The sequence below is a fragment of the Carcharhinus amblyrhynchos genome, chromosome 15 (assembly GCF_965287045.1).
Source record: "Carcharhinus amblyrhynchos chromosome 15, sCarAmb.v2.hapA, whole genome shotgun sequence".
Classification (NCBI taxonomy): Eukaryota; Metazoa; Chordata; class Chondrichthyes; order Carcharhiniformes; family Carcharhinidae; genus Carcharhinus; species Carcharhinus amblyrhynchos.
In genome coordinates this window covers 62,254,387-62,281,611 of record NC_137338.1, presented here as the reverse complement: position 1 = coordinate 62,281,611, position 27,225 = coordinate 62,254,387, and the positions used below count along the sequence as shown (strand labels likewise).

General features: G+C 42.7%; 1 protein-coding gene across 3 annotated transcripts in view; it reads right to left on the bottom strand.

Moving 5' to 3' along the window:
• The window catches only part of reps2 (RALBP1 associated Eps domain containing 2), a 172,870-nt gene that overhangs the window by 15,235 nt on the left and 130,410 nt on the right, over positions 1-27,225 (bottom strand). For all 3 annotated transcript variants that reach the window (XM_080204035.1, XM_080204033.1, XM_080204034.1), the window contains exons 13-16: positions 26,188-26,324; positions 21,548-21,609; positions 19,677-19,781; positions 1,811-1,888 (exon numbers count right to left, since the gene is read on the bottom strand). In XM_080204035.1, the coding sequence (XP_080060161.1) occupies positions 1,811-1,888; positions 19,677-19,781; positions 21,548-21,609; positions 26,188-26,324 (382 nt within the window). The remainder of the gene's footprint in view (positions 1-1,810; positions 1,889-19,676; positions 19,782-21,547; positions 21,610-26,187; positions 26,325-27,225) is intronic.

Sequence of the window (27,225 nt, the reverse complement as noted above, 5' to 3'; positions counted from 1 at the left end):
AAAATTGTGGGGATATGGGGAACGGCAAGGAAGTGGGACAAATTGGATAGCTTTTTCAAAGAGCTAGCACAGTTATGATGGGCTGGATGGTCTCCTCCTGTGCTGCACCATTCTAAGATTCAATACAAGGTCCTCACAATAGGAAAAACAGAGTTAAGGAGAATCCCTCTTTGGTTTCCTGCTGTGAAAGGCTGTTAAGTTATTACTCAATAAAAACAGCAGTGATGGAAGAATAATCTGCAACAGTTTCTGCAAGAGAACATAATAGAAAAAAAGCCACCTAGAAATGATGCAGGGAGAGGGCAGAGGAATGGGACAAAGTGATCAGAGTTTTCCAGCCCTTCCTGCTGGACAGGATCTTCCAGTTCCATGGAAGGAGACTCCCTGTGGTGGGTTCCCTAGTGACAGGGTGAGACATGCAAACCATAGACTTTGACAGGACTCGACGATCCCACCGCCAGCCAAGAGCGAGCCGCCTCCATCACCAGAAAACGTGATGTGGGGAAGGGGAAAGTGGGAGGGGAGGTGGTGGGAAATCCCAGCCTCATACTTAATGAAATGGTTCACAACCCAAGCTAGGTTTTGAAGGCCCCATCATGGGGTACAGCATCACCCTGAGCGGGAGTACAAAGCGGGTGATAGCAAACTGGGAGCTCATCTTAACCCCAAGCTTTCTCATCAGCCGAAAAACATGTGAATCAGGCTGCAGTTTAGTCACTGCCTGCTTTTTGCCGGGGCCCCTACTCCCCTCAGACTAATTAAATTCTCTCTCTCTTTTTGGATTTATATTCAGATATTTTCCCCATATTTGACACCAATAGTTTTTCTATGACATCCCCTCACTCCTCTTGAGCCAGATTGGACCTTTCATGCTGAATAACAAACTTATGGGCCGGAATTTTACCGCCCCACCCACCAGAGCTTGCTAGGGGTGGGGGGCAATGGGAGGGTCTGTTGACCTCAGGCGGGATTTTGTGGTTTCGGGATGAGTGAGGCCATAAAATCCCGCTCACAGAGTAAGAAAAGGAATTGAATAGAAATCTTTTTCCCATATCTTGAGTCATAAATTTTGGAAATGTATCAAATAAACAACCTATGATTAGAAACTACAAACCATAGAAGGCAAGCAGTGACAAGATGATAGAGCAAACTACAGTGCTATATAGAACATATCCATTCATTAATCAGACACAATCCAGCCCCAACATCGGATATTTATAGACACTGGACAATAACCTGATGTAGGATTGTTCCCTCAGTCAAAATGATCTCTTTTATTAGATGGTCTCAAAACTAACGGTGAACAAAGTACATGATCCATGAAACATAGGAGGAGATGGCCTAGTCATATTACCACAAGACTCTTAATCCATAAACTTGGCTAATGTTCTGGGGGCCCAAGTTCAAATCTTGCTGAGGCAGATGGTGGAATTTGAATTCAATAATATTTGGAATTAAGAATCTACTGATGACCATGAAACCTTTGCTGATTGTCTGAAAAAAAAAACCATCTGGTTCCCTCATTTCTGTCTTTACCTTGTCTGACCTACATGTGACTCCAGAGCCACAGCAATGCCATCTTAAATGCCATCTGAAATGGCGTAGCAAGCCACTCAGGTGTCAAGGCAGCTCACCACCACCTTCTCAAGTGCAACTAGGGATGGACAATCAATGCTGGTCAGCCAGCATATGCCCATCTCCCATGAATGAATGAAAAGAAAACTCCATTGAACTTTGAACAGGAACAAAAGAAATCAAAAATCCATCTTAACAAGATCCAATAAAGCTTTCGAACTCAATACGAACCAACCTTAACTGGAGAGCTATTTTCTTCTCCAAGATGACTTGGTCTCTTCACCTGAGAGTCTGTTAGTGGTCCTTGTTTGGCCTGCAAAATCAATCCCAAATTAAAGAAATAATCCACATGTCAACAGGCTCTGGAATAGTTTTTCTTGGACTAACTAGTTTAAGGTTAGATGAGAAATTCTTCACCGTTGCACACACTGAAGTGACCAAAAGCCTTTGGGTCAACTGTCCTAAAAGCTTCTCATGTGGCTTAGTGTCATACTTTGTTTGACAAATGCCCAGGAAGTACCTTGGGACATTATCTGATGTGAAATACGTTATATAAATCCAAGTTGTTATGGGATGAGGGAATGAAAAGTAGGATCAGGATCTGGCCTGGGTGGGATTTGAAAATTGCACTCCCTGAGATGCTTTTGACACAGTTGTGAATGGGCCAGTGGCAGGGGGGGCAATGGTGAAGTCACTTTTCTCCAATTAAGCTCCTTAAGGAGTTTGACACAGGGTCTGATCAGGAAGGAATTCAACTTTAAAAAATGTAAAGCTATCTGCCTCCTTCAATCTCTACTTTCTGAAGAGCTGCTGCTCAAATCAGTAAAGCCGTGACAGTCCCCAAAATGACTGCTGTCTGCCGTCAGCGTAAGGCAGGCAGCTCCTATCTCTGAGGTGTCTATACCTTTAGTTGGCTGCTGAGCCAGTTAAGCTATTTGAATTTGAAGCTGATATCGCGATTGCAGCTTGAGCCTAGGGTCAGGAATTCCTCTGGGTGTAGGGTTGTTAACTGCACATTAACAGTCCAGCCCCTACATGTATGAAAGAGTCAACTTTCCAAGGAGGAAATCCTTGGGCATCATTTTCTCATTTTTTGTCCACCAAGTGTTGTCCAGCAGGAAAAGCGAGGTGGGGGAAAACAACGACACCAGCTATCTTTTCAGGTTTTTCCACTGTCTTTTCAAAAAGTTAAGGGGTGGGCTCCCACAAAGTCATGCTGGCGGGACAGCCTCTGAAATGAGCCTGTTCTGCCATTGACCTTGACTGCTCAGAGGTGGGTGCGCCCTTTATAAGTGACAAGGAAGCACCCCCCCCCCCTTCCCCCAAGCAGGGTAGGCCCTCCATCCTGAACCTCCCTAATAGAGGCCCCCTCTTTCCCCCCCAACAGTGCCCAGGCACTGTCCCCCTCCCACAAAGTGTGAGCGGAGAATCCCAGCCTTTGTCTATATAGCATCTTTCACATTTGCAGATGTCCCGTAAAGCTTCAGAAGCAACAAATGGATTTTAATATAGAGCCACTATTATCAGACAAACACGTAGCCATTTTGCATGCAGCACCTGAGAAGAAAGATCCTCCTCCCTCTATTTTGAACACCTTAAAACAAACAGTGAACCAGTCACATGGCCCATGAGATATATTCCCTTGAAGTTTAAGCAGAGATAAAAAAATCAAAAACTAAATAAGGCAGCCACAGAAGAGTACAACAAAACTGGGAAAGACCAGTTGATTGGTTTTGGTGGTGTTAGTCGAGGAATAAATGATGGTCAGGACACTAGGTGAAAACCTCTGCCTTTGATTCTCTTATTTTCTATAGGTTTAACATGAATGATGACAGCTTAACAACTCTCTCAGGATTGCAGTAAAGTTCCACCCTCCGTGATGGACTGGAACTTAACTGGTGATCTTTGGAGTTGGGGATGAGAGTGATAACAACAGAACCAAACTAGGATACCAGGCCTGTTCATTCAGGACGCTGTATTCCACAGACTGTGGTTTGGAGCCTCATTAGGACAGGGCTCCTCTATCTGAACCTGCATTGTGGCTGAGCTATGCTGAATTTTCACAAGCCTCCCATGCACTGCACACTTTGGCCAGCTACTCGGCATCTGTAACACAGCAACGTAATATCATTTCACAGCCTGTATTTCCCAGTAAGGGGGGGGAGGAAGTGCACAGCATTGGCCTGATGCTGCTGCCAGCTGAGATTGAGAACTCAACAAGTGAGGCTATGTGAAAGTACGCCCACATCCAACTTCCCTGTCACACAAAACATTTCGGTTCTAACACAATTGCCCCTTCGTACCATATTTATTTCTGTGACAAGCATAAAAACTTTTCTTGAACCAACATAGGGGACATTCTGCCCCAATAGTCAAGTACATAGAATTCTTATAGGGCAGAAGGAGATCATTCGGCCCATCAAGCCTGCACCAACAACAGTCTTACCCAGGCCCTATCCCCATAATCCCATGTATTTATCCCATTAGCCCTCCTGACGCTAAGGGGCAATTGAGCATGAGCAGTCAACCTCACCCGCACATCTTTGGACTGTGGCAGGAAACCGGAGCACCCAGAGGAAACCTATGCAGACATGGGGAGAATGTGCAAACTCCACACAGACAGTTACCCAAAGCTGGAATTTAACCTGGGTCCCTGATGCTGTGAGGCAGTAGTGCTAACCACTGTGCCACCGAGCTGCCCCTAACCTGTATTCAGAATGTTAGTATGAGACTTCTCCTCAATATTAATACTTGGCCCTTGTAATTTATCTATTTCTAATTCATGATTTGGAGTAATGCATCACATTCTCCCTTTTCCCCCTCCATTTAAATTTTCTCACTAGCCAACATAAGTGTGTCAAATTTTTGATATAAGTAACAATCCTTATTTGAGATTTATCTAAAAACTAGTAAAAAGAAGTGAAATGGAAATTGCAATTAAAACTTTGGTTTATTTGAAGTGTTGTGTGAAGACTATTGAATTTAGTTGTGTGAAATTGTTGCTGTGTCTGCTCAGTGCACCATCTGGTGGTAAAACCATAGATTATCAATCACCATTCCAAAGTGATCCCAGTTACTGATAGCAATACCTCCTCTGAAAGGTATCAAAATACCACCAAACCAGTTTTGAACCGAAGCATAGATCATCATCCTTCTTCCTCACGTAGCGACAGATCCTGTGGCTCAGCCTCCTGGTGGAACAGATGCTTCGGGTCTAAGTTTCAGGAGGTCTGGATTGATGAACGGACCTCGCACGGGTCAGTGCTCCAGTTCACATCATCCCAGATGCTCTCGTCTCTCAATCCAAACTTTGGAGATTGATGGTCCGAAGCTTGCACAACACTGATCATCTTACTTGACCCTGCCCTTGCTAACACTGAATTTTACTCTAATGGGTACTTTGCAAACTAAAACAACAGTACAATCAGAAGCATGGACTGCAATTTTGTTTCCAGATGGAGCTGGTACTACACAACCTCGGAAAGACAGCCATTTAATCCAGACTGACCAAACATCAATCAAATTGGAATCAGAATTGGTTTGTCAACAACATCGAAATTCACCTCTTATTATTTTACAGCCAATAAACAAAGTGGTACAAGAACACAGTGATGAAAAAAAACATAAATTTTGGATCTGCCTCTTTAGTTTGGATAGCAACTTCCCTGATCACTTTTACATCACTGAAATCCTGCTCTCTTCTGCGTGCATTAGTCAAGTTATGATGCTGGCTGTTAGGATTAGGGACAAGGTAGCTACACTGTTCTCACTCTCCTGAAACCCAAACAGAAGCAAAAGCAATGCTCACTCTACAAACATTGCTTATATGGCTTTTTGAAAAAGACCAAATCCTCTGTAGCTGGAGTGATTATCGACCAGAGAAAGTGACATAACTTTGTCTCTTCAGTTTTTACTTCAAAAGCAGGATTTTATGGCCTCGCCCATCCCAAAATTGTAAAATCCGCTGAGGTCAACGGATCTTCCCATTGTCCACTCCTCACCTGCTCCAATTCCCGTGGCAGGCTGGATGGTAAAATTCCGGCCCAAGTCTATTTCACTCAAATTTTTTTTTGAAGTCTTGGCAATGCTCCTTCATCTAGGCCTCTATAATCAGGGTGATCCTGGCCTCTATAATCAGGACGAGAGTAGAGCCAAAGGTGCCATGTCACATTTCTTATGCAGTGAAGTGTTTCAATGTAAACTTATCATTTCTGAACCGTCTGCTTGTAAATTAATGGAATGGAGAAAGATCAGCCAATTTTTTAAAATATGAAAATGGCATTTCTTTGAAAAAACACAACTAAAGTCATGAGACAGATCTGCTTCCCCCACCACCAATGGCTACTGCCTAGTATGGTACTCAGCCACATGGATCAGAGGGTCTCTGCACTGAACTGGACAATCTTCAGATACCTGAAGCTGTCTGTGTCCACATGCAACAAGACTAGGACATCATTGCAGCAAATAACTGCCACACAAGAACTGAGCAATGACCATCTCCAACAGGAGAGAATCTAACCATCCCCTCATGACATTCAATTGCATTAAAATTGCTGTATCTTCCACTAATAACATCTTGTGGGGTTACCATTGACCAGAAATTGGACTGGACTAGACATATAAATGCTGTGGCTACAAAGGTAGATCAGAGACTGGGAATTCTGTGGTGACTGATTCATCTCATAACTCCCCAAAGTCTGTCCACCATCTACAAGTCAGGAGTGTGATGGAATACTCTCCACTTGCCTGGATGAGTGCAATTCCAAGAACCCTCAGGAAGTCCTTCATCCAGGACAAAACAGCCCATTTGATTTACATCCCATCCACCACTTTAAACATTCACTCCCTTCACCACAGATGCACAGTGGCAGCGGTGGGTAGTATCGACATGATGCACTGCAGAAACTCACCAAGCCTCCTTCGACAGCACCTTACAAACTGCAACCTCTAGCAACTAGAAAGATAAGGGCAAGACATGCATGGGAACACCACTGCTTGCAGTTCCCCTCCAAACCATTTACATTCTGACATGGAGCTGCAATGCCATTCCTTCACTATTGATGGGTCAAAAATCCTGGAATTCCCTCCCTACCTATACCACATGGACTGCAACAGTTCAGGAAAGTGGCTCAGCACCACTTGTCGCAAGGCAATTTGGGATGGACAATAAATGCTGGTCTTGCTAATACCCACAATCATGAAAGCATAACAACAATAACACACAGGCTGAACTTTGTGGTTGCTAAAATGCCTGATTTTATAGTTTAAAGTTTTCAAGTATTTTTTATTACTGTCACAAATAGGCCTACATTAACACTGCAGTGAAGTTACTGTGAAATCCCCTAGTTGCCACACTCTGCTGCCTGTTTGGGTATACTGAAGGAGAACCTAACCAGCACATCTTTTGGACTGTGAGAGGAAACCTCTGCAGATACAGGGAGAATGTGCAAACTCCGCACATTGGGACAGTGACCCAAGCCGGGAATCGAACCCAGGTCCCTGGCACCGTGAGGCAGCAGTGCTAACATATGTGTCTTAAAACTAGTGAATAGGAAATGGTGGGCTGTCAAGCTAGGAAAGCTTATCTGAATTAGGGCCATCCTCAATGTCCTGATGCAAGGAAGAGGATAGAGAGTGGAGAGCAGGGTGATCATTCAATGGGGTTGCTTGAGAACAGTAACTAGGTTAGCAATGGTGCCCATTTTGATGAATGACATTCTATCCAGGCTCATGCATGGTACTGGAAAACAAAGTGTTCAGATCCCCGTCTTACCATAAATTCCAAAGAGATGAAAAATATGGAATGAAAAGCTGGGAAAATAGACACTGCAATGGAAGCAATCCAGATGGAGGCTTGGCTCTATTAGCTTGTGTTGACATGAAGTCTTTTCAGTGTGACAGAAGTTCCAAAAACAATAAAGGTGGACAAGAGGCAGTGACACAAAAGTATTGACACATCCATGGTTGGAATTACCATGGGGAAAACACCTCAGTCAGACAGTCAACTGAAAAACCTGCTGGGTGCAATTTTAACTCTGCAAATAGACAGGTTTTGAATGAGTTAAAATTTTTTCCGCCATTGTCCTGACTGTGTCGCTCATAGAGAAATTGTTAGAAAATAATCAGGGAAAGGTGAAAGCTTAGGCTCATCTGGTTGACCTTTCAGGCTAATTGCATCCGATATTCAGGAATGTAATTGAAAGAATTAAAACAGAGGTTACACTGATATGGTAACGATTTTTCATATCTCCAGACAGGATGTGCGATAACAATCTGTGAATAGTATTTAATCTAGCAATTATTACAAATAATTTCTGATTCCTGGAACGGCAGATCTTCATATGAGGAGAGACTAAGTCGGTTAGGATTCTGTTTGTTGGAGTTTACAAGAGTGAGAGGGGATCTCAAAGAAACTTATAAAGTTCTGTGAGGTTCGACAGGATAGATTCATAAAGAATGTTCCTGATGGCAGGGCATCCCAGAGCAAGGGGTCATAGTTTGAGCAGAAGAGGGTAAACCATTTAGAATGAAGTGAGGAGAAATTTCTTCACCCAGAGAGAGTGGTGAATCTGTGGAATTCACTACTACAGAAAGTAGCTCAGGCCAAAACATTGTTTGATTTCAAGAAGAAATTAGATTTAGCTCTTGGGACTAAAGGGATCAAGGGATATGGGGAGGAAGGCGGGATCAGGATATTGAATTTGATGATCAGCCATGATCATAATGAATGACAGAGCAGGCTCAATGGGCCACAATTACTCCTGTTCCTACGTTTCTATGTAAATAAGCACTATGTCTGACTGAAGAGTCGAGCCAGGTTCCCAACAAGCACTGGTCTTGTAATGGATATCGTGTATTGCAAAAGGTTATTCAGGGTAGGCAGCAAGGAAGAATTAGGTAGGACTATACTGCACACCCCAATTGCCACAGGCTCCTGTTAGCAATGACATGTCCCATTCAATGTTGTCACTCAGCTTGGTTGCCAATCTCATGTTCACAGAGTTCCTAGTTATCACAGGCATGCCAATAATAAAAGGAAAGGCTGAAATCTAAACCAAGAAAATCAACTTGTCAGGAACAGTCTAACTGGATATATTACAAATGCATTCAACCTGGTGACATTTATCAAATAGAGCACGGCGTCAACTTAAAAACCATTCATGATGATGTGACCATTGAAGTACTTTTGTCAATGGGATAATATGCTACTACTTTCTTTCTTATTCACAAAGCACAAGTTTTCATTTTTTAAAGAGATTTTAAGGTTCTCGAATGCTACCCCTTGTCCCCCTAACTGGATGGCACAGTGGTTAGCATTGCTGCCTTACAGTGTCAGGGACACAGGTTCAATTCTGGCCTCGGGTGACTGTCTGTTCAGTGTCTGCACATTTTCCCTGTGTCTGTGTGGGTTTGCTCCGGTTTCCTCCCACAGTCAAAGATGTGCAGGTTAGGTGGATTGGCCATGCTAAATTGTCTCTTAGTGTCACAAGATGTGAAGGTTAGGGGGATTAGCCTGGTAAATATATGAGATTATGGGGATAGGGCTTAGGTAAAAGTGCTCTGTCTAAGAGTCAGTGTAAACTCGATGGGCCGAATGGCCTCCTTCTGCTTTGTCAAAATTCTATAATATTCTATGACAAAACAAATGTTGCAGAATGATACAAGGGCTAAAAGGGTCAAATTATGAGGCAGTGTGCATAGCCAAGGTTTGCATTGTCTGGATACAGAAGACTAAGAGATGACAGAATGGAGGTGTTTAAGATGGTTTGACAGGATAGATGGACAGTAACTATTCCGACTAGTCGGAAGTCTAGAACAGGGCGTGGAATAATCTGAAAATTGGAGCTTGGTCTCTCAGGAGTGATGTCAGGAAGCACTTATTCACACAAAGGGCAGTGAAAATCTGAACCCTTTTTGCCCCCAAGAAGCCTTTGTATTGAGGGCTGAATTGAAATTTTCTTACTGAGATTAATTCACTTTTATGAGCTAAGGGTGCTAAAGATGACAGAACCAAGGCAGGGAAATGGAATTACGATACAGATCAGCCATGATATGAAGGAGGAGCAGGAACAGGCTCAAGGGGCTGAATGATTTTGGGATCCTCCCAAAAAAATTCTAAGTGCCAGACTCCTATAAAACCTGGAGTAAATCCCGCTGCTTTTTTAAAGCAGGCTTTTCAAAATGAATCTCCCACACTCTGCACTAGGGTGGATCTAATCAAAGTCAGTGGACAGGGCCTGTTCCCACTGGAGAGGTGGGCAGCATAGCGCTGAGCAGGTCACATGCACCAATCTTGTAAAGCAGAGATTGGTTCACTTGTAGTTGCCCTGCACTACTACACATACACCAATCACTGGACAGCATAGTGACCCCCCCCCCCCCCCCTCCCCACACCCAGCCCTGATCACTGGCCTCCCTCTCTCTCTGATCCAAGTGCAGAGTGGCAGCAAAAACCCCACCCCACCGATCATTCCCCCCTCCAGAGGCCCCATTCCCTATAGGCCTGCTCACCTCTGGCATTGCTCAATGCCCAGTGGGCATTGCCAAGTTCCCCCTGGGCATTGACACTTTGCCACTTGTGTAGTGCCAGGAGGCCAGGCTGGCAAAGCCCAGGGGCAGCCCCCCCCCCCGCCTTGACCCGTCCTCCTGGGGGCCTCCGTGGTCCCCTTCACGCTGGGGGGGTTGGAGGGGTCAGGCTGCCAGTCTAGTGGGGAGCTATTGTAAACCACGCCGGAGTGAAACATTCCTGGCAGGGCGGGGGTAGAAGCTAGCTAGCCTGGAAACTTCAGTCCTGGGCTTGCTAATCATATGTTAATTGTCATTAGCACAATTTATTCAGCTCCATGCTGATTTTTGGCGCAGAGCTGATAATGCTGCAAATCAGGCAGCGAGAGACATGCAGAGGTTGTGGTGCCTGACTGGAAGAAATTGCATTCAACATTGTAAGTTCAGCAAAGAAGGTTGTCAGAAGCCACAGGGAAAACACAGAATCTGGCCATTTGGCCCATTGAGTCTGCACTGACTCTCTGAAAGAGCACTTTTATCCATGTCCACTCCTCTCACCTATTCCCGAAGCCCCACACATTTACCATCACTATGTTTAAGATTAAAGTTAACGTGGAAGTCCTCCATGTAAACATTTGTTGATAATGATGTATCAACTGCCTCCGAATGTTTCACTCCAGCATGGTTTACGATAGCTCCCCACTAGCAGGGAGCTGGCGGCTTGACCCACTAGAGTGAAGGGGGGGGCCATGGAGGCCCCCTGAAGGGCGGGTCAAGGAGGGGGTGCCCCTTGGCTTTGCCAGCCTGGCCTCCTGGCACTGCATAAGGGGCAAAGCGTCAATGTCCAGGTGGCACTCTATACTAGTTTCTGAAATCTCAACTCCATCATCATCATCTTTAACATATTCATGAACTCAATATCATGAGGGGGGGGGGGGTGGGTAGAACATGATTCCTACATGTAAAAATTAAATCCCACAATTTTTAAACAAAATTTCAGGAACTCAATTTCATCTGTCACATTTCCAAGTGATGGATGAAATGGCTTCTGCTCACAAGTTTTTAAAAAATTTATTTATTAGTGTTACAAGTAGGCTTCCATTAACACTGCAATGAAGTTACTGTGAAAATCCCCTAGTTGCCACACTTAGGCACCTGTTCAGGGACACTGAGGCAGAATTTAGCATGGCCAAACCACCCAACCAGCACGTTTTTCGGACTGTGGGAGAAAACTGGAGCACTGGGAGGAAACCCATGCAGACACAGGGAGAACATGCAATCTCCACACAGACGGTGACCCAAGCCAGAAATTGAACCCGAGTCCCTGGCACTGTGAGGCAGCAGCGCTAACCACTATGCAAACCTTCGTACATCAAGAATGACCCACTTTTGTCTGTCCTTACAAGCACACAGTCCTGGAAGCATTCTGGTCTTCTAATGCAGGTTGTTATTGGCCATTTGTCTGGTGCCTGCTCAGCAATGTTACCTCTCTGGGGAACTTGCTACCATAGCGAGAGGTGCTTTTGTGGTGAAGAAATTCATGCTGCTTGTAGAACTAATGGTGCTCATAAACAGAAAAAAAAGTTGGTATAAATAACACTCAGAAGTGTCTTCTGAATCCATCCTGGGGTTCGAAATAATAGACCATTCTTCCTCACACGACTGCCAGCCCTCGATGTATTAACTGTCTTTACACAGAGTTGCCAATGTGTTATTCTAAACCCAAGTAAAAATGCTTTATCAAGAAATTCCAATATAAACTCATCACCATTCAAAGTTATCCTCAATGTTGCCTATGAAAGCTGTATTCCCACTGTGCATGGAAAGAAATGCAGTTTAGGCATGAAATTGTAATATATTATTTCTGACAAAATTGATTTTATTCCATTCTATCGTGCGCGTCAATGAGTAGATTTTACAGAAGAGACTTTCATGATGAACAAATTTATGAATCGTATTTTGGATGTTAATAGGCCTACAATGAAATGGGACACTGATTCCAGAGTCAACTTGTTATCCTGAATATATAAATGAAGTCTGCATTTGTTCCCTGACAGCACTGTGCGTGTACCTACACCTCATCGACTACAAGGTTTAAGGTGGTGCCTCACCATCACTTTCTTGAGGGCAAACAGGGATGGGCAACAAAATGCTGGTGTTGCAACGAAGGCCACATCCCTTGAAAGAACAAAATAAACTCTTTACTTGATGAACTAATTTAGCTGCATTCACCATTAGCTCCTCATCCATTCACTTGCTGATTTTTCTATTCTAGATTTCATCAATTTTTTTGTCAGATTGCACACCAGTGCTCAAAACTTCTCATCTTTTCTGTTCATTTGTTGAAGCATTACCTCTTCACTAAAGGGACAATCCTTTAAAACAGAGACAAAGAGGAATTTCTTCAGCCAGTGAGTGGTGAATCTATGGAACTCGTTGCCACAGAAGACTGTGGAGGCCAAGTCATTGAGTGTCTTTAAGACAGAGATAGATAGGTTCTTGATTTCTAAGGGGATCAGGAGTTATGGGGAAAAGGCAGGAGAATAGGGATGAGAAAAAATATCAACTATGATTGAATGGCAGAGCAGACTCAATGGGCAAAATGGCCTAATTCTGTTCTTTTGCCTTATGTTCTTCATCACTCCCAATGGTCTTCAACACAGCAATGAAAAATATGAATTCTTCCAATATTTAAAAGACCGGGTTTCCTCATTTCTCTAACAACCGCTCCTCCTTAAGTTCCTTGCTTCATCATCATCTCAAAGAAAGTTACATAGGAGGTCAAGAAATGGATAAACCATATCGCCCATTAAGCCTGCTCCACCAGTCTTTAGGACCATGGCTGACCTTGGGCTTCAGTTTTCTGCCCATTTTCTATATCTCTCGATTTCCCAGGAGATTAAAAATCTGTCTATCCCAGCCTGAAATGTATTTGATGATACAGCATCCACAATCCTCTGAGGTAGGGAATTCCAAAGATTCACAAACCTTTGAGTGAAATAATTTCCCCTCATCTCGGTTCTAAATAATTGACAGTTTGGCCTAAGACTTTAGATTCCATGATCAGTGGAAACAATCTTTCAGCATTCACCCTGTCAAGTCTCCTTCAGAATCTTCAATCAGATCTCCTCTCATTCTGCCGACTCCAGAGAAAACGGATCCAATTTGCTCAGCCTCTCATCATAATCCCTCATCCAAGGGATTAATCTGGTAAAGCTTCATCATACCATCTCCAACACGAGTATATTTTTTCTTAAACGTGGAGATCAAAACTGTACACAGTATTCCCAATGTCATCTCACATTGGACAAACTAGACAACTCTAGCAAGACTTGTTTATTCCTGTACTCCAATCCTCTTGCAGTAAAGACCAACATGCCATCTGCCTTCCTAATTGCTTGCTGTACTTATATATTAACTTTTTGCATTTGTTGTATCAGGACACCCTTGTCTCTTTGAACACAAGAACTCATAAGAACTAGGAGCAGGAGTAGGCAATTTAACCGCTTGAGTCTGTTCCACCATTTAATATGGGCATGGCTGATCTCATTGCAGCCTCAACTCCACATTCTTGCCCATTCACCATAGCCTTTCAAACCCTGATTCAATAAAAAATCTGTTGACTTTTTCCTTAAATTTAGTCAATGTCCCAGCATCCAGCACACTCTGTGGTAATGGATTCCACAGATCACATCCCTTTGAGAGAAGTAATTTCTCCCCATTTCTGTTTTAAATCTGCTACCCCTTATCCTAAAATTACGAATCTCTTGTTCTAGATTGCAACATTGTAAGCCTTGTCCTTTGAATAATCAAATATTATTCCTAACTTCCTGAGTCAGCCAGTGATGGATCTTTCTTGCTGAAGTTTTGTTTTTCTTGTACTTTTTTGGGACATTCTGAATTTTTTCTTTACATGTTTCCCTATAGCTAAATCTTTAACTCTATTCACCCAATTTACCTTAGCCAGTTCTCCCCTCAAAACTATGTAATTGGTGTTGCTTAATTTTCAAATTGTTGTTAGTGATTGGATTATATCACTTTCAAATTTAACCTAGAATTCAATGGTATTTTGATCACTATTTCCCAGCCGATCTTTTACTATGTCATTAGTTGGGATTCAGAGCAGAGTTACTAATGCTTTTACAAATTTCTCTGCCTTGCTCTTTGAAGGAACGGCTTTATTGCAGAAAAATAAAGCTGCCTTCTTTTAGGCATTTTGTACATGAGTTCATTTAGATGCTGGTCACTGTCCACCCATGAGGGAGCACTGGCATGGTTTTGAGATTCTGCTTATATCTCTTAATCACATAAAACAATCCTGATACACAAAAGGGAAAATGCCTCGAAGGACAGCATTCCAATTTCTCCCAATCAGGCAACAAGGAGTAAAATAGAAGAAGAACACTGTGACATCCTAATTAAGGAGGCAAGTCACCTTCATGCATAAACTGCGGATTCTAGCTATTTATCATTCAAACTGAAGAGAAAGTACAGACCCGGAACAGTGATTTTCTTTTGTTGCTGCTCCATCTTCATTTCGATATTACACAAACCAGTCCCGTCTGATTGTGAGAGTTTCAGTAAATTGCTTGTTTAATCAGCTGTGAGTCTGCCCTAAACGATGCATTAGTAAATGTACCAAAACGTTTGTCATCCTGCAATGACAAATTGTCTATTCAAACAATTCCATTTTCTTACGTTGGTGATGTACCTCAGTAAGAAGTCTGACAACACCAGGTTTAAATCCAACCGATTGATTTGATGGTAAACTCACAAGCTTTCGAGGTTTCCCCCTTCGTCAGGTGAAAGGAGAGTACTGGCCTCAGACAGAGCATATAATGGCACAGACAGAGCCATTATATGAAACATGTGAGAACAAGGTAGCATCCACTATCTCATTCAAGCATTTCACATGTTACTGTTGACAGGGAGTGTTTAAATTGTACTTCGTCCTAACCTCAGTTTTTTTTAAACAGGCTGTGATTATCTGCACTAAAATTCCATTCTTCCTGAGAAAGGAGCGAAAAGAAATGCTCTTCATCTTGCTGAGTGCATGGAAATGGTCAAGAACTTCAAGTTTCTAAGTAGCCAGTACACCAACAACTTGACCTGGTCCCTCCCTGTCGATGCTATGGTTAAGAAAGCCCACCAATGCCTCAACTTTCTCAGGAGGTTAAGGAAATTTGGCATGTCTGCTACGACTCTCACTAACATTTACAGGTGCACCGTAGAAAGCATTCTTTCTGGTTGTATCACAGTTTGACATGGCTTATGCTTTATCTAAGACTGCAAGAAGCTACAAAGGGTCGTGAACGAAGCCCAGTCCATCACGTCAACCAGCCTCCCATCCAGAGACTCTTTAAACATCGCACTAAGCCCCATCTGGTCACAGTTTAGCACCTCCATACAAGGCAAGCTGAGACTCAGACTCAGCATTTTGGGAAGCTTTTGGAAAAGCAGGAAGCATAATCAAGGGCCCCATGCACCCGGGACACACCCTCTTCGACCTTCTTCCATCGGGAAAAAGATACAAAAGTCTGAGGTCACATACCAACTCAAGAACAGCTTCTTCCCTGCCGCCATCAGACTTTTGAATGGGTCTACCTTATATTAAATTGATCTTTCTCTATACTCTATCTATGACTGTGACACTACATTCTGCATTCTCTCCTTTCCTTCTCTGTGAATGGTATGCTTTGTCTGCATAGCACACAAGAAACAATAATTTTCACTGTATACCAATATATGACAATAATAAAGCAAATTAAAATAAATCAGTCATCCAAATGAGTAATGAGGTGTTTTGCTTTCCAACTGACATAGAAAGACAGTGCATCACAAGAATGGATGTGTTGGCTGACCGATGGCTAGAGTGTAGAGACAAGCCATGTGATGTAAGAGTTGGCAGCCCTAACTCACATGAGTTATGACCAATTGGGCAAAATGTAAGAAAAGAGCCATGGTTTGTGGATTTGAAATTCATGATCGGAAGTGGGCAGAGGCACGATATAATGGAGACTGGGCCACAGGTTAACAGCATAAGGCTGGCCTGATAGTTTAATTAATGATCAGGAAAATCCCTGGTTCAATTCAGACCTTTTGCTGCTTACCTGACCATCGACATAGAAAGGGCTACGGAGACTACAATTAGACTTAGTACCCCACGTTACAGAGGGGAGAACCTACTGTCTGTGCCCAAATGTGGATGGAAGGTAAGAGGAGGATCAGCTTTGGCCCTGACGACACTTTCCTTGGTCGCCATGGTCAAACATCCTGCCAACCTGCTCACTATCTAATCTCGTACATGAACAACTGCCTCTTAAGCAAAGAGCCAAAGCAATCACCGTTCTCCGAGCCCAGGGCAAGTCACTGCCTTCAAAAGATGGAGCTGGAGGTGAAACGAAATTGAAAAGTTACTTTGGGGAATAGAACTCTAAAGAACCGTTTCCATTTTGACCTTCATTTAAAACTGGGCCAGTGATGGTACTTACTTCAAACAAGAACTTACATTGATCATATAATCTGGTGTATTTACACCTAGCAGCATTAATCAGATTTATCCTAAAGTTGGATCTGTCTTGGCAAAGAGTGCAAGTTCGAGATGCTTCTTTTCAGGAATTAAAACCATGGAATTTTCATTCTTGTACATGGCAACAACGGCACTTTTAATGGAGATCAACAAGCATTGTGAGTGCGTGCCTGCCTGTATATCAGCATAACCTCTCCGTTTAAAAACTCATCGATTTTTATAACTCACTACAGAATTGTAAATTATCTCCCAATGACTCTAAATATGACTTCCAAGGACGCAGCACAAGTTAACTGCTGTGTTAATAGGAACATCTTCCCAAAATGCTGAGTCTGAGTCTCAGCTTGCCTTGTGTAGAGGTGCTAGTGACCAGATGTATTGTATGGGGTTGGTGGGATAGCCACCCTGAGCTGCTCTCACACACCTACCGTTGGCTCGATTCAGAGTGCCACTAGTAGAAAGTGCCCGATGGCCACGTCTTGGGGAAAGAATGGTAGAGTTTATCGGAGGGGAAAAACACGAATAAACCTGCAGATTTCTTATGCCAAATGAAACTTCCTACCTGCTGTAAATTTAGTTTGATTGAGAATAATTTCAGTCAAATACTGTACAATTGAGAAAATGTGGACAATTTCTAAAGCCCCATTTACACACTGCTGTCGCAGTCGACTCTTTTGATGCTTAAAATTCATCCTGTAAAACGAGCCAATTTGACATCACCTGAGGTGACATTACAACAGTTGTGGATTTACTCTAAATTGTTACTATTGATTGTCTTCATTTCAACCCTGTGGGGAAAGGAAAATGAAATTTCATTTCTGTAGCACAATTTATACACTCGTGGAGTTTATAGTATAGTCACTGCTGTAACATAGGAAAACATGGGCATCAAATTTATACTGTACAGGCCCCCACAGGCAGCAATGAGATAAATGACCACATAATCTGATTTAGTGATGTTAAGCTGACGACTAATATTTGGCCTCGGTAACAGAAGGAATGCTTTCTGTTTTTTGTAAGTTGTTATGGCTGAAGTGTTATGAAGACTTTATTGTTCCGGTTTTGGGAATGATCACAGTTCCAGGACATTACAAAAACATGTCCATAGACACATTCCGATTCTATGTAGCTGAAGGATAACAGGGTAAACCTTTCAAATAGACTTGGATTAAAATTGAAAATTCTCATCAGAGTACACATCAACATGACTGATGGTACAGACTCCGGAATCCTTCCTTATTTACTGAATTTTGGAGGGAAATCAAGGAGTACTATTTGCTCCTTGCAACAATACATCAATTCTGCCAGTTTTGCAAAATTTTATACAGTTGCCTGTTGCAATTTGTTCCCAAGTGTCACAGGAGCTGAAACAATTACAAGCAGTTGGTATGATTGATTGAACAAACTCACCACTATGGACATTAATGAATACCAAATCTAGTCATTGCATGATGCAAAAATGACAGACTTGCACTCTGCATCAACCTTAAGATAGTCAACAAAGCAATCATTCCAGACAAGAATTCTTGTCCTACAATCCAATAATCAACAGCATCATCTCATTACTATACAGACTTCACAAAGCTCAATATGTGATGGAGATATCTTCAGATACCACTAGCAGAGATATCTTACAGCTTTTGTTACCTTTTATAAAGGTGGGTTTCAGCACCGCAGAATACACAATGGACTAAATTCAGCATCCAGCAAAATCCAGAAGATCGTTTCTTCAGTTTTGTCAGACATTGAAGAACAGATGCTCAACCTACTTGACGACATAATCGTCCATGGAAGAGACACAACGGAACTACTAAAAGCTGAGCTGTGCAGGCACTTTGTGATTGCAGAGATATTTTAGAACTTTGGTAAATAAACTTGTTCGTTTATTCTTTCATGGGATGTAGATGTCACTGGCAAACCACCATTTGTTGCCACTGCTGATTACCCTTGAACTGAGTGGCTTGCTATTTAGGGCACTTTGCATTTGAACTACATTGCCGGGTGTCTGAAGTCACATGTGGGCTGGACCAGATAAGGGTAAGCACAGTAAGAAGTCTCACAACACCAGGTTAAAGTCCAACAGATTTATTTGGTAGCACAAGCCACAAGCTTTTGGAGCACCACCTCTCCACATAAGGGTGGCAGGTTGCTTTCCAGGATATTCGTGAACCAGGGGGTTTTTAAGACAATCTGCGTGGTGGCACGATGGCACAGTGGTTAGCACTGCCTCACAGCACCAGGGGCCTGGGTTTGATTCCCAGCTAGCATCACAGTTTGTGTGGAGTTTGCAGTTTTTATCCTCTGTGCCTGCGTGGGTTTCTTCCAGGTGCTCCGGTTTCCTCCCACAGTCCAAAGGTGTGTGGGTTAAATGGATTGGCCATGCTAAACTCTCCCTCAGTGTCAGGGGAACGAGCTTGGGTAAATGCATTGGGTTAGGGGGATAGGCCTGAGTGGGACTGTGGTCACTGCAGACTCGATGGGCCGAGTAGCCTCCTTCTGCTGTAGGATTCTATGAATGTAGGATAGTCACCATTATTGAGACAAGCTTTCAATTCCAGGTTTTTTAATTGATTGAATTTAAATTCCACCAGATGCTGTAGTGGGATTCCCCTTGGCATTGGCCTGGGTTTATGGATTACAAGTCAAGTGACATTACCACTAAGCCACCTATCCCTCCCACCCCGATTGGAAACTAGTGCCACCCCTACATTGCTCAGGAAATATATCAAATGTACAACAAGGCATCTTCTACACCCATTTAATACATCAGACGGGGCCAATGTTTCATCCAAACGACACAACCCTTGACATTGTGGCAAGCTCTCCTGCACTGAAGTATCAGCCTAAACCATGGCCTCAAGTCTCCAGCTTAAGATATTCTGATTTGGAGTCAAAAATGTAAATACTGAGCCAAAGCTAACTTTGCTGCTTTGCTCACTTTCTGGCAGGGATGGACAAATATTGCCTTATGCCATTGTCATCCTGGCCACCACTTAGTAGAATGAAGCAGATGCATCTACAGAATTAATCTGAGCACAGCCGATGTAATTCACTCAATTGTTCTTACCTGCTCACAAAACTTGCTGAAATCTGCAAAGTTGGGCTGTTGAACTTTCTCTTGCTGCTTGGCAGATATATTACTGCCCTCAGCTTTGGAGGGAATGGGAGCAATCTGCAAAAGATGACAGAGGAAAGTTTGCTAACTGCTCTCAACAGTCCTCCTGCATTGCAGATTTTATTACTGCAGAATTTCACTCAGTCTCCCTCTTGTGAAGGGATCAAGTCCTTGCTAGGGCCAGTAATACGGGCATTGGGTTGCGTTCTGCTGTGTTAGGAACTCGGTGAGTCCCGGCCGCTTAATTGTCTGGGATCGGGTGTTACAGTGAAGTATAATCCTGTCAAACATTTTGTAATAGTTCCACAGTATTGCTACAAAAATAAATTGTGTGCATGTGTGTGTACGGGGACAGGTATGACTCTGCTTTCCTTCAAGCTCCTTCAGCTTTTTGATCACTTATGGTTATGAACAACAGTTAATCGACTTGGATACCAAGAGTTGTGTAAGTGCAATCACTGGACATCTATCCTGACTTTCCTATTAAGGATTTGACAGGTCTGTATTCATCACCTCCTAAGCAAGCAAGGTCAAAGGTCAGCAGCACATGATGATGGTTCAAGAAGTCACAACACGGGTGGTCATGTAATAATGAATTTTGGAATTGTACAGTCAATATTTCCTTCTGCATTGACTACAATCCTACTCTTTGTTACTTCTTCACACACCACACAGAATGTTTGTTTATAAACAAGATGCAAAATAGCATCTCCGACCTGGGCATGCCTGGCACAGATAGCGCTGATCCCACAGAAAAGCATACAGGTCTAATATTTGGTTTCATGTCCTGCGTCAGTTTACGAGTCTCCCAGCCTCTTTCCAATGACGCGAACCAAAAAGGGTGGGAGGTCAATTAGCATACTTAAAGGAGCATTTAACCATGTGTAGCCTGTTCAAATCCCAACGCATCAACGTTGCTGGCCTTCAGGCATGGCGTGATAACAGCAAGAATCATACTGGAGATCCGGTATGATGGCCAAGCTGGGGCTGCGCTGTGGCCATTGAAGCCCTGACGGTTGAGGGGTAGGGGCACTGCTAGGCAATGGACATTGGGCAGTGCTCACCTGGCAGTGCCCATTTGGCACACTGGTGATGCCCACTGGACACCCCGCCAATGCCAGGGCAGTGCCAAGAGGGGGTGGGCCTGAGTGGGTGGGGGGGCTATGACAAGGGTGCTATGTAGGATGGGGTCATGCTGGAGTGGGTCCTATTAGAGGTGATGATAGGGGATATGTTGCGGTCAGGCAGGGGGACCCATCGAGAGAGCCTTGATGCTGGCGGCCCCATGGGGAGGGGGTAGGGGAACATGCTGCTGATGGGGAGGAGGAGAGGGGTCCCAACGTCTTCAGGAAGAGGGAGGGGAGGGGGTCTCTCAGTGCATTGTGAGAATGGGGCGTCCTTGTGAAATGGCAGTCAAGCCGGGCTCACTCAGCACAAAACTCCCAGCTCTCCAAAAAGTGACCAAGTGTGGGAGGATTGCAATGGGAGGATGCCCAAAACACCAGTGCAGATTGGTCCATCACTCTCGCCGTTATGATACTGAGGTTTTTTGGGAGAATTCCACCCCAGCTCTTTATTTCCTTGCTAGATGGTGGCAGCTGCTTTTATAGCAATGTGCAAACATCGCCTTGGCCTGCAGATCTCTTCCTCTGGGATTGCTGAGCAAACACATCTCCTTTCATTTAGATCCGATATAGCAAGAACTCACTTTACAATTCTAATTTTATCCCCCACCCCTTTGTCAGTTTAATTACTGCAAACTTCTTTTTGCACCATGAATAACATAACACCATTTGTACTCTTGTGGAAGCACTGCACCTTACCTTGGCAATTGGTGGTCGTGGAGGTACAGCAGGAGGTGGCTGTGGCCAACCAGATTTCAGTGCTAATAAATAATAAAAATAAATATTAACACCAGTCTATGAGCTGTGCAATAAATGGTTAGTTAGAAAGAGATCATTTGACACTTCCATTAACCAAGGGTTAAACAGTAATGACATTGAACTTTATACAGCATACTTGCTTCTGTTACTTTAACAATATTATTGAGGATAGTGCATTTCCAGCGGCATCATTAATGCACCTACAATTATGACAGTTTCCATCAACTTGCATCTATCTAGTACTGACAACTGGGTTAAAACTATTTGAAGGCCTTCACAAAAGCATAACCACGCAAAAATCGGCATCAGAGACATCAAGACAGGTGATCAAAAGCTTGGTCAAAGAGGTGGGTTTTAAGTCGAGTCAGAAAGGAGGAGAGAGAGAATTGAAGAGGCTAAAAGGAGGTTTGGGAAAGAAATTCTCAAGCTTGGGCTCGAGACTGCTGAAGGCATATTTGCCAATAGCAGGGCACAGGAAATCAGGATCGTCAAGAGATCAGTGTTGGAGGAATGCAGCAGTCTGCGAGAGTTATAGGGCTGGGAAGAGGTTACAGAGTTAGGGAGGTTTGGTGCACCTTGTGGATTCTGTATTATGACATTATAGGTACTGCATCCATTTTAGTCACAACGTTACAGGTAAAAGTACTTTGCTTTTGAAAAAAAGCATACCTCTTTTGGAACCATTGGGGTTATCTTGTAGTGGTAAGATTACTGACATTTCTAACATCGGGATAATCAACTTGCTGGGGCAATGTGACTTGATTATAGGAAGTATTAATTTGGATGAGGTCAAGTAAGGAGCATCAATAAGGTAAATGGTCAACATCTTTTCCCAAAGATAGAGGAGTCTAAAACTAGAAGGCATAGGTTTAAGGTGAGAGGGGAGAGATACAAAAGGATCCAAAGGAGCAATTTCTTCACACAGAGGGTGGTGAGTATCTGGAATAAACTGTCAGAAACAGTAGTAGAGGTGGGTACAACTTTGTCTTTTAAAAAGCATTTACACAGTTACATGAGTAAGATGGGGAGAGGGATGTGGGCCGTATGGATAGCAGAATATAATATTAATGGTAGGACTCTTGGCAGTGTGGAAGATCGGAAGGATCTTGGGGTCCAAGTTCATAGGACACTCAAAGCAGCTGCACAGGTAGAGGCTGTGGTTAAGAAGGCGTATGGTGTTCTGGCCTTCATCAATCAAGGAATTGAGTTTAGGAATCAAGAGATAATGTCGCAGGTATATAGGACCCTGGTCAGGCCCCAATTGGAGTACTGTGCTCAGTTCTGGTCGCCTCATTACAGGAAGGATGTGGAAGCCATAGAAAGGGTGCAGAGGAGATTTACAAGGATGTTGCCTGGATTGGGGAGCATGCCTTATGAGGATAGGTTGAGGGAGCTCAGCCTTTTCTCCTTGGAGACACGAAGGATGAGGGGTGACATGATAGAGGTGTATGAGATGTTGAAAGGTACTAATCGAGTGAATAGTCAGAGGTTTTTTCCCAGGGCTGAAATGGTTGCCACAAGAGGAGACAGGTTTAAGGTGCTGGGGAGTAGGCACAGAGGAGATGTTAGGGGTAAGTTTTTCAGTTAGAGAGTGGTGGGTGTGTGGGATAGGCTGCTGGCATTGGTGGTAGAGGCAGATTCAATAGGGTCTTTTAAGAGACTTTTGGATAAGTACATGGAACTTAGTAAGATCGAGGGTTATAGGTAAGCCTAATAATCTATAAGGTAGGGACATAGTTGGCACAACTTTGTGGGCCGAAGGGCCCGTATTGTGCTGTAGTTTTTCTATGTTTCTATGTTTTCTATGTTCATATGCAGGCAATTGGGACCAGCTTAGTGGGAAAAACTGGGCAGCATGGACAAGTTGGGCCGAAGGGCCTGTTTCCATGCTGTAAACCTCTATGACTCTAAGTGACCAAATATGTACTGCAATATATGCCAGAGACAATAGCTACTAACATGTGAAAGCACTGAAGAAGGGATGAGATTTCTATACAAAGCATGTGGTAACAATTTTGACAGGATTATAAGTTTAGATTTCTCTTTGCCAACTTTTTAAAACGTAGAATGCTTTTGAAAAATATCAAAGGATAACTCTGAATGAAATATCAATAGGGTTGTTGCTGATCCTGATCCAAACATGTGGCTTCAGGATATTCTCTGACAGTTTAGTGAATTAAAAAAAAAATCACTCAGGCAATACAAAGTATCCAAGGTTTGATTCCAACATTAAGTTAACAGAGTAGGCAATAACTGGGATACATATGGTCTAACCACTTTCCCCTGAAGAACCTTTTGAAAAAACATTTGCCTCAACGAAACCACTGCAAGCAGCAAAACAAAAAATAATCGGCTATTGAAATCCAAGTGTTTGGGAAATTGCCTAGTTTCTCTGGTCGCATCTTCATATAAACAAAACGTATGCATCAATTAATTATTATTAATAATGAGATTTCAAAGCACATGGCTCTGGACTTGAAGGCTGTTGATCCTTGGATGGAATGTCAGCCTTTGCCAAAACCTGAACGATCAAATGTTCCAAATTGATAGCTTTAAGAAATCTCAGTGTTCACCAAAGAATCTTGGAGTCTTTAACTGTTTTGGTTTCTCCTCGCAAGATATTGTGGTTTTGATGGACATGCTCAGCCCACTCTTGTGAATGGCTCAATCAGGAACTCATTGTGTGCACTGCATTACAATAGTTCTTAAGTAACTTGTGGAATGAGAAAATAATGTCTTCTCCTAACACATTCTGAATGTTTTGGGTCCTTTCTGGAGTTCATTTCCAAAGGCACACTGGGTGTTCGCCAGTATCTTGTCTGAGTGCAAGACTTGATGGTAAATATCAACAATTTGACATGGGAGTATCATCATCAAGCCCAAACCAGCTTTCATCCAACTTCCAGATGCATACACTGCTGAATACCAATTGACTTTGGAAACCCGATCCAATCTCCCTCTTGCTAACCCGATGGTTTAAGAGGCCAATTATCGTGCTCTTGTCATTCCCTCAGTTGAGATCAGCAGCTCAGTTGGGTCCAAGAATATCTGCTTTGGGTGTAATAGTAGTTGAAGCCGAAACATTGAGTGATTTTTAAGAAGGAATGAGATATAATTACTGGAGCTAAAGGGATCAGAATATTAAATTTGATGATCAGCCATAATCAAAATGAATGGCTGAACAGGCTCAAAGAGCCAAATGACCTACTCCTGCTTCTATGTAATCTGCAAACTAGACAAGTTGTGCTGAAAACTGCCTTCAATTTGTGAAGGGAATAACTTGTTCAGGTTTCCTTTCAAGCTTATTTTACACATTGAAGAATACAAACTCTTCCATGAACCAGTGCGATCAGGCAGCGTTTTAGGACACTTTTCACAAAAGTTTATATTAAAAATATTTCTCAAGATATTTAAGCATGGTAACAATTTGCAACTTTATTAATATCGCTGAAAAATTAAGTATTTTAATCTGAGTGTCTCATATAAGCCTCGTCTAACCCTTAAAATAACTCAAAAAAGCTATATAGAACAATTTTTGCTGACAATTTCTTAGTCGATTAAAATAAATATAAAACTTTTAAAAAAAAGGTGCCCATTCATGCACCTCAAAGAAATTTAATTTAAAGGGTTTCTTTGATGCCCCGCTAACTGGTGATATTAATGTATATTCATCTTGGTGATGGATTCAATCTGCTTGGCATGGCCAGTCCTACACATGAGGTGGCTTCCAGTGTAATGGTTTTTAAACCATTGTGAAAGATTGTGGAAATGTGATCTACATTAAATGGTTATTTGGGTTGGGCATTCTCAAAACTTGGTACTGGTTTGATCAATTTTGCAAATATCAATGCAACTTAGCAGAATCTCCAGTTCAAAGTGGGAGTAAGAACAACTTCAGCATTTTTATGACCTCGCTCAGGCGAGGCTAGTAAAATCCCACCCAAGACCAGCAGGGAATTCTGTCCTGCAAGCCTCGCCTGCCCCAATTCCTAGGTGGATGAGGTGGTAAAATTCCAGTCTGAAGATATTCCAGAGAAGACTCACCTTACTAACTGAGCTACAGCTGTAACTTCTATGGCCATTAAGTTATGTGCAAATAAAATACAATTGAAAATTATATAACAGAGGACAGATTGCTTGCAAATCTTATCTTGGTGGTTGTTGAAAAAAAACAGGCAGAATTTTCTAACCGTTCACACTGGCAGGATTTTCTGCTCCTGCTGCAGTAAAGGGAGATTTAGCTGAGCTCCAAATTCTCCGTCCTCACTGGCAGCGGTGGCGGGGCATGAATGGCCAGAAAATCCCAGCTGATACATTTATGTTGGATACTATATTCCAGACACAAAGCATGAGATTCCAATAAAAAATATGCATGGTGATATTTTAATAATCTGCTGCACAAAAAGTTGGAAGTGCAGTTGGCCAAAATGAGAATTATTTTATGATAAACGTACCACACTACATTTTTTCTGGTAATAATAATTGCAGGCCATTCTTTATTTCAAACGAGCATGTGGAGAAAAGGACAGTTGCCTCTACATCAAAGCTCGCTCTTCAAGCACACTAGAAGGATCACTTACTTTGGGTACCTTGTTGGAAAAGTTTATTGAGGTCCAGAGAAGAGGCTCTGGAATGAGTCTTTGGAAGTCTTGGTGGCGGAGTGGGAGGCACTTCTCCTTTCTTAATTGCATTTTCAGCGGAAGTACTGGAATATGATCTAGAGTGGAGAAAGGTGTACAATTTAGCAAGGACCAGAAACATAAGCAAGAGCTTTCCTGGCCAATAGCCATCACTCAACCAGCACAAAACATAGGCTGTCGGATCATTTATCGCACTGTGGCTTGTGAGAATTCGCCATGTGAAAATGGGCTACCTTGTTTCTTACACTGCAACTGTGGCTACATTTTTGAAGTACTTCATTGGCTGCAAAGCATGTTGGGATAAAGAAATCGTGAAAGGTGTTTTAGAATGGGCAAGTCTTTTTTTCTTTCATATAAAGGGTTGTATACGCAAAGGATATGGTCAGCCATGAAGCATTCTTTACATTTCAACATATGAAGCCAATTGGATAAAATCATACATTAGCTAAGAGGAACTCCATTAAGTTGTGCAGTTATGCTATGTTCTGAGTGCAAATTTATGGGCTAGAAATTCTTCTTGGGCCACTTTGTACACTACCTGCTGCTGGTTATACCCCCTACATGATATTCCATTGCATTGACTTCAACAGAATCGAATGCCAAACGGAGCATATATGAAGTGACCACTGTGATTCCACTTATTTTGTGGGATTTCTACTCCTAACGTGTTAAAATTGGAAAAAACGTGGGTAATAAAAAGAGATGTCTGTATCAACCATACTTCATGGAAGTTGTTATTACAGCGCAAAAAGAGGCAATTTGGCCTATAGTGTCTGTATCAGCTCATCAACTGAGCAATTCATGTAGTTCCATTCTTCCACCTCCCTGTAAGTCTTGCATGTGCTTCCTTTTCAATGAACAGTCTAATTCCCTTTTGAATGCTTCAATTGAATCTACTTCCACCTCTCAGGCAGTGCATTCTAGACCCTAACTGCTTGCTGCATGAATAAGCTTTTTCTCATGCTGCCTCTCCTTCTT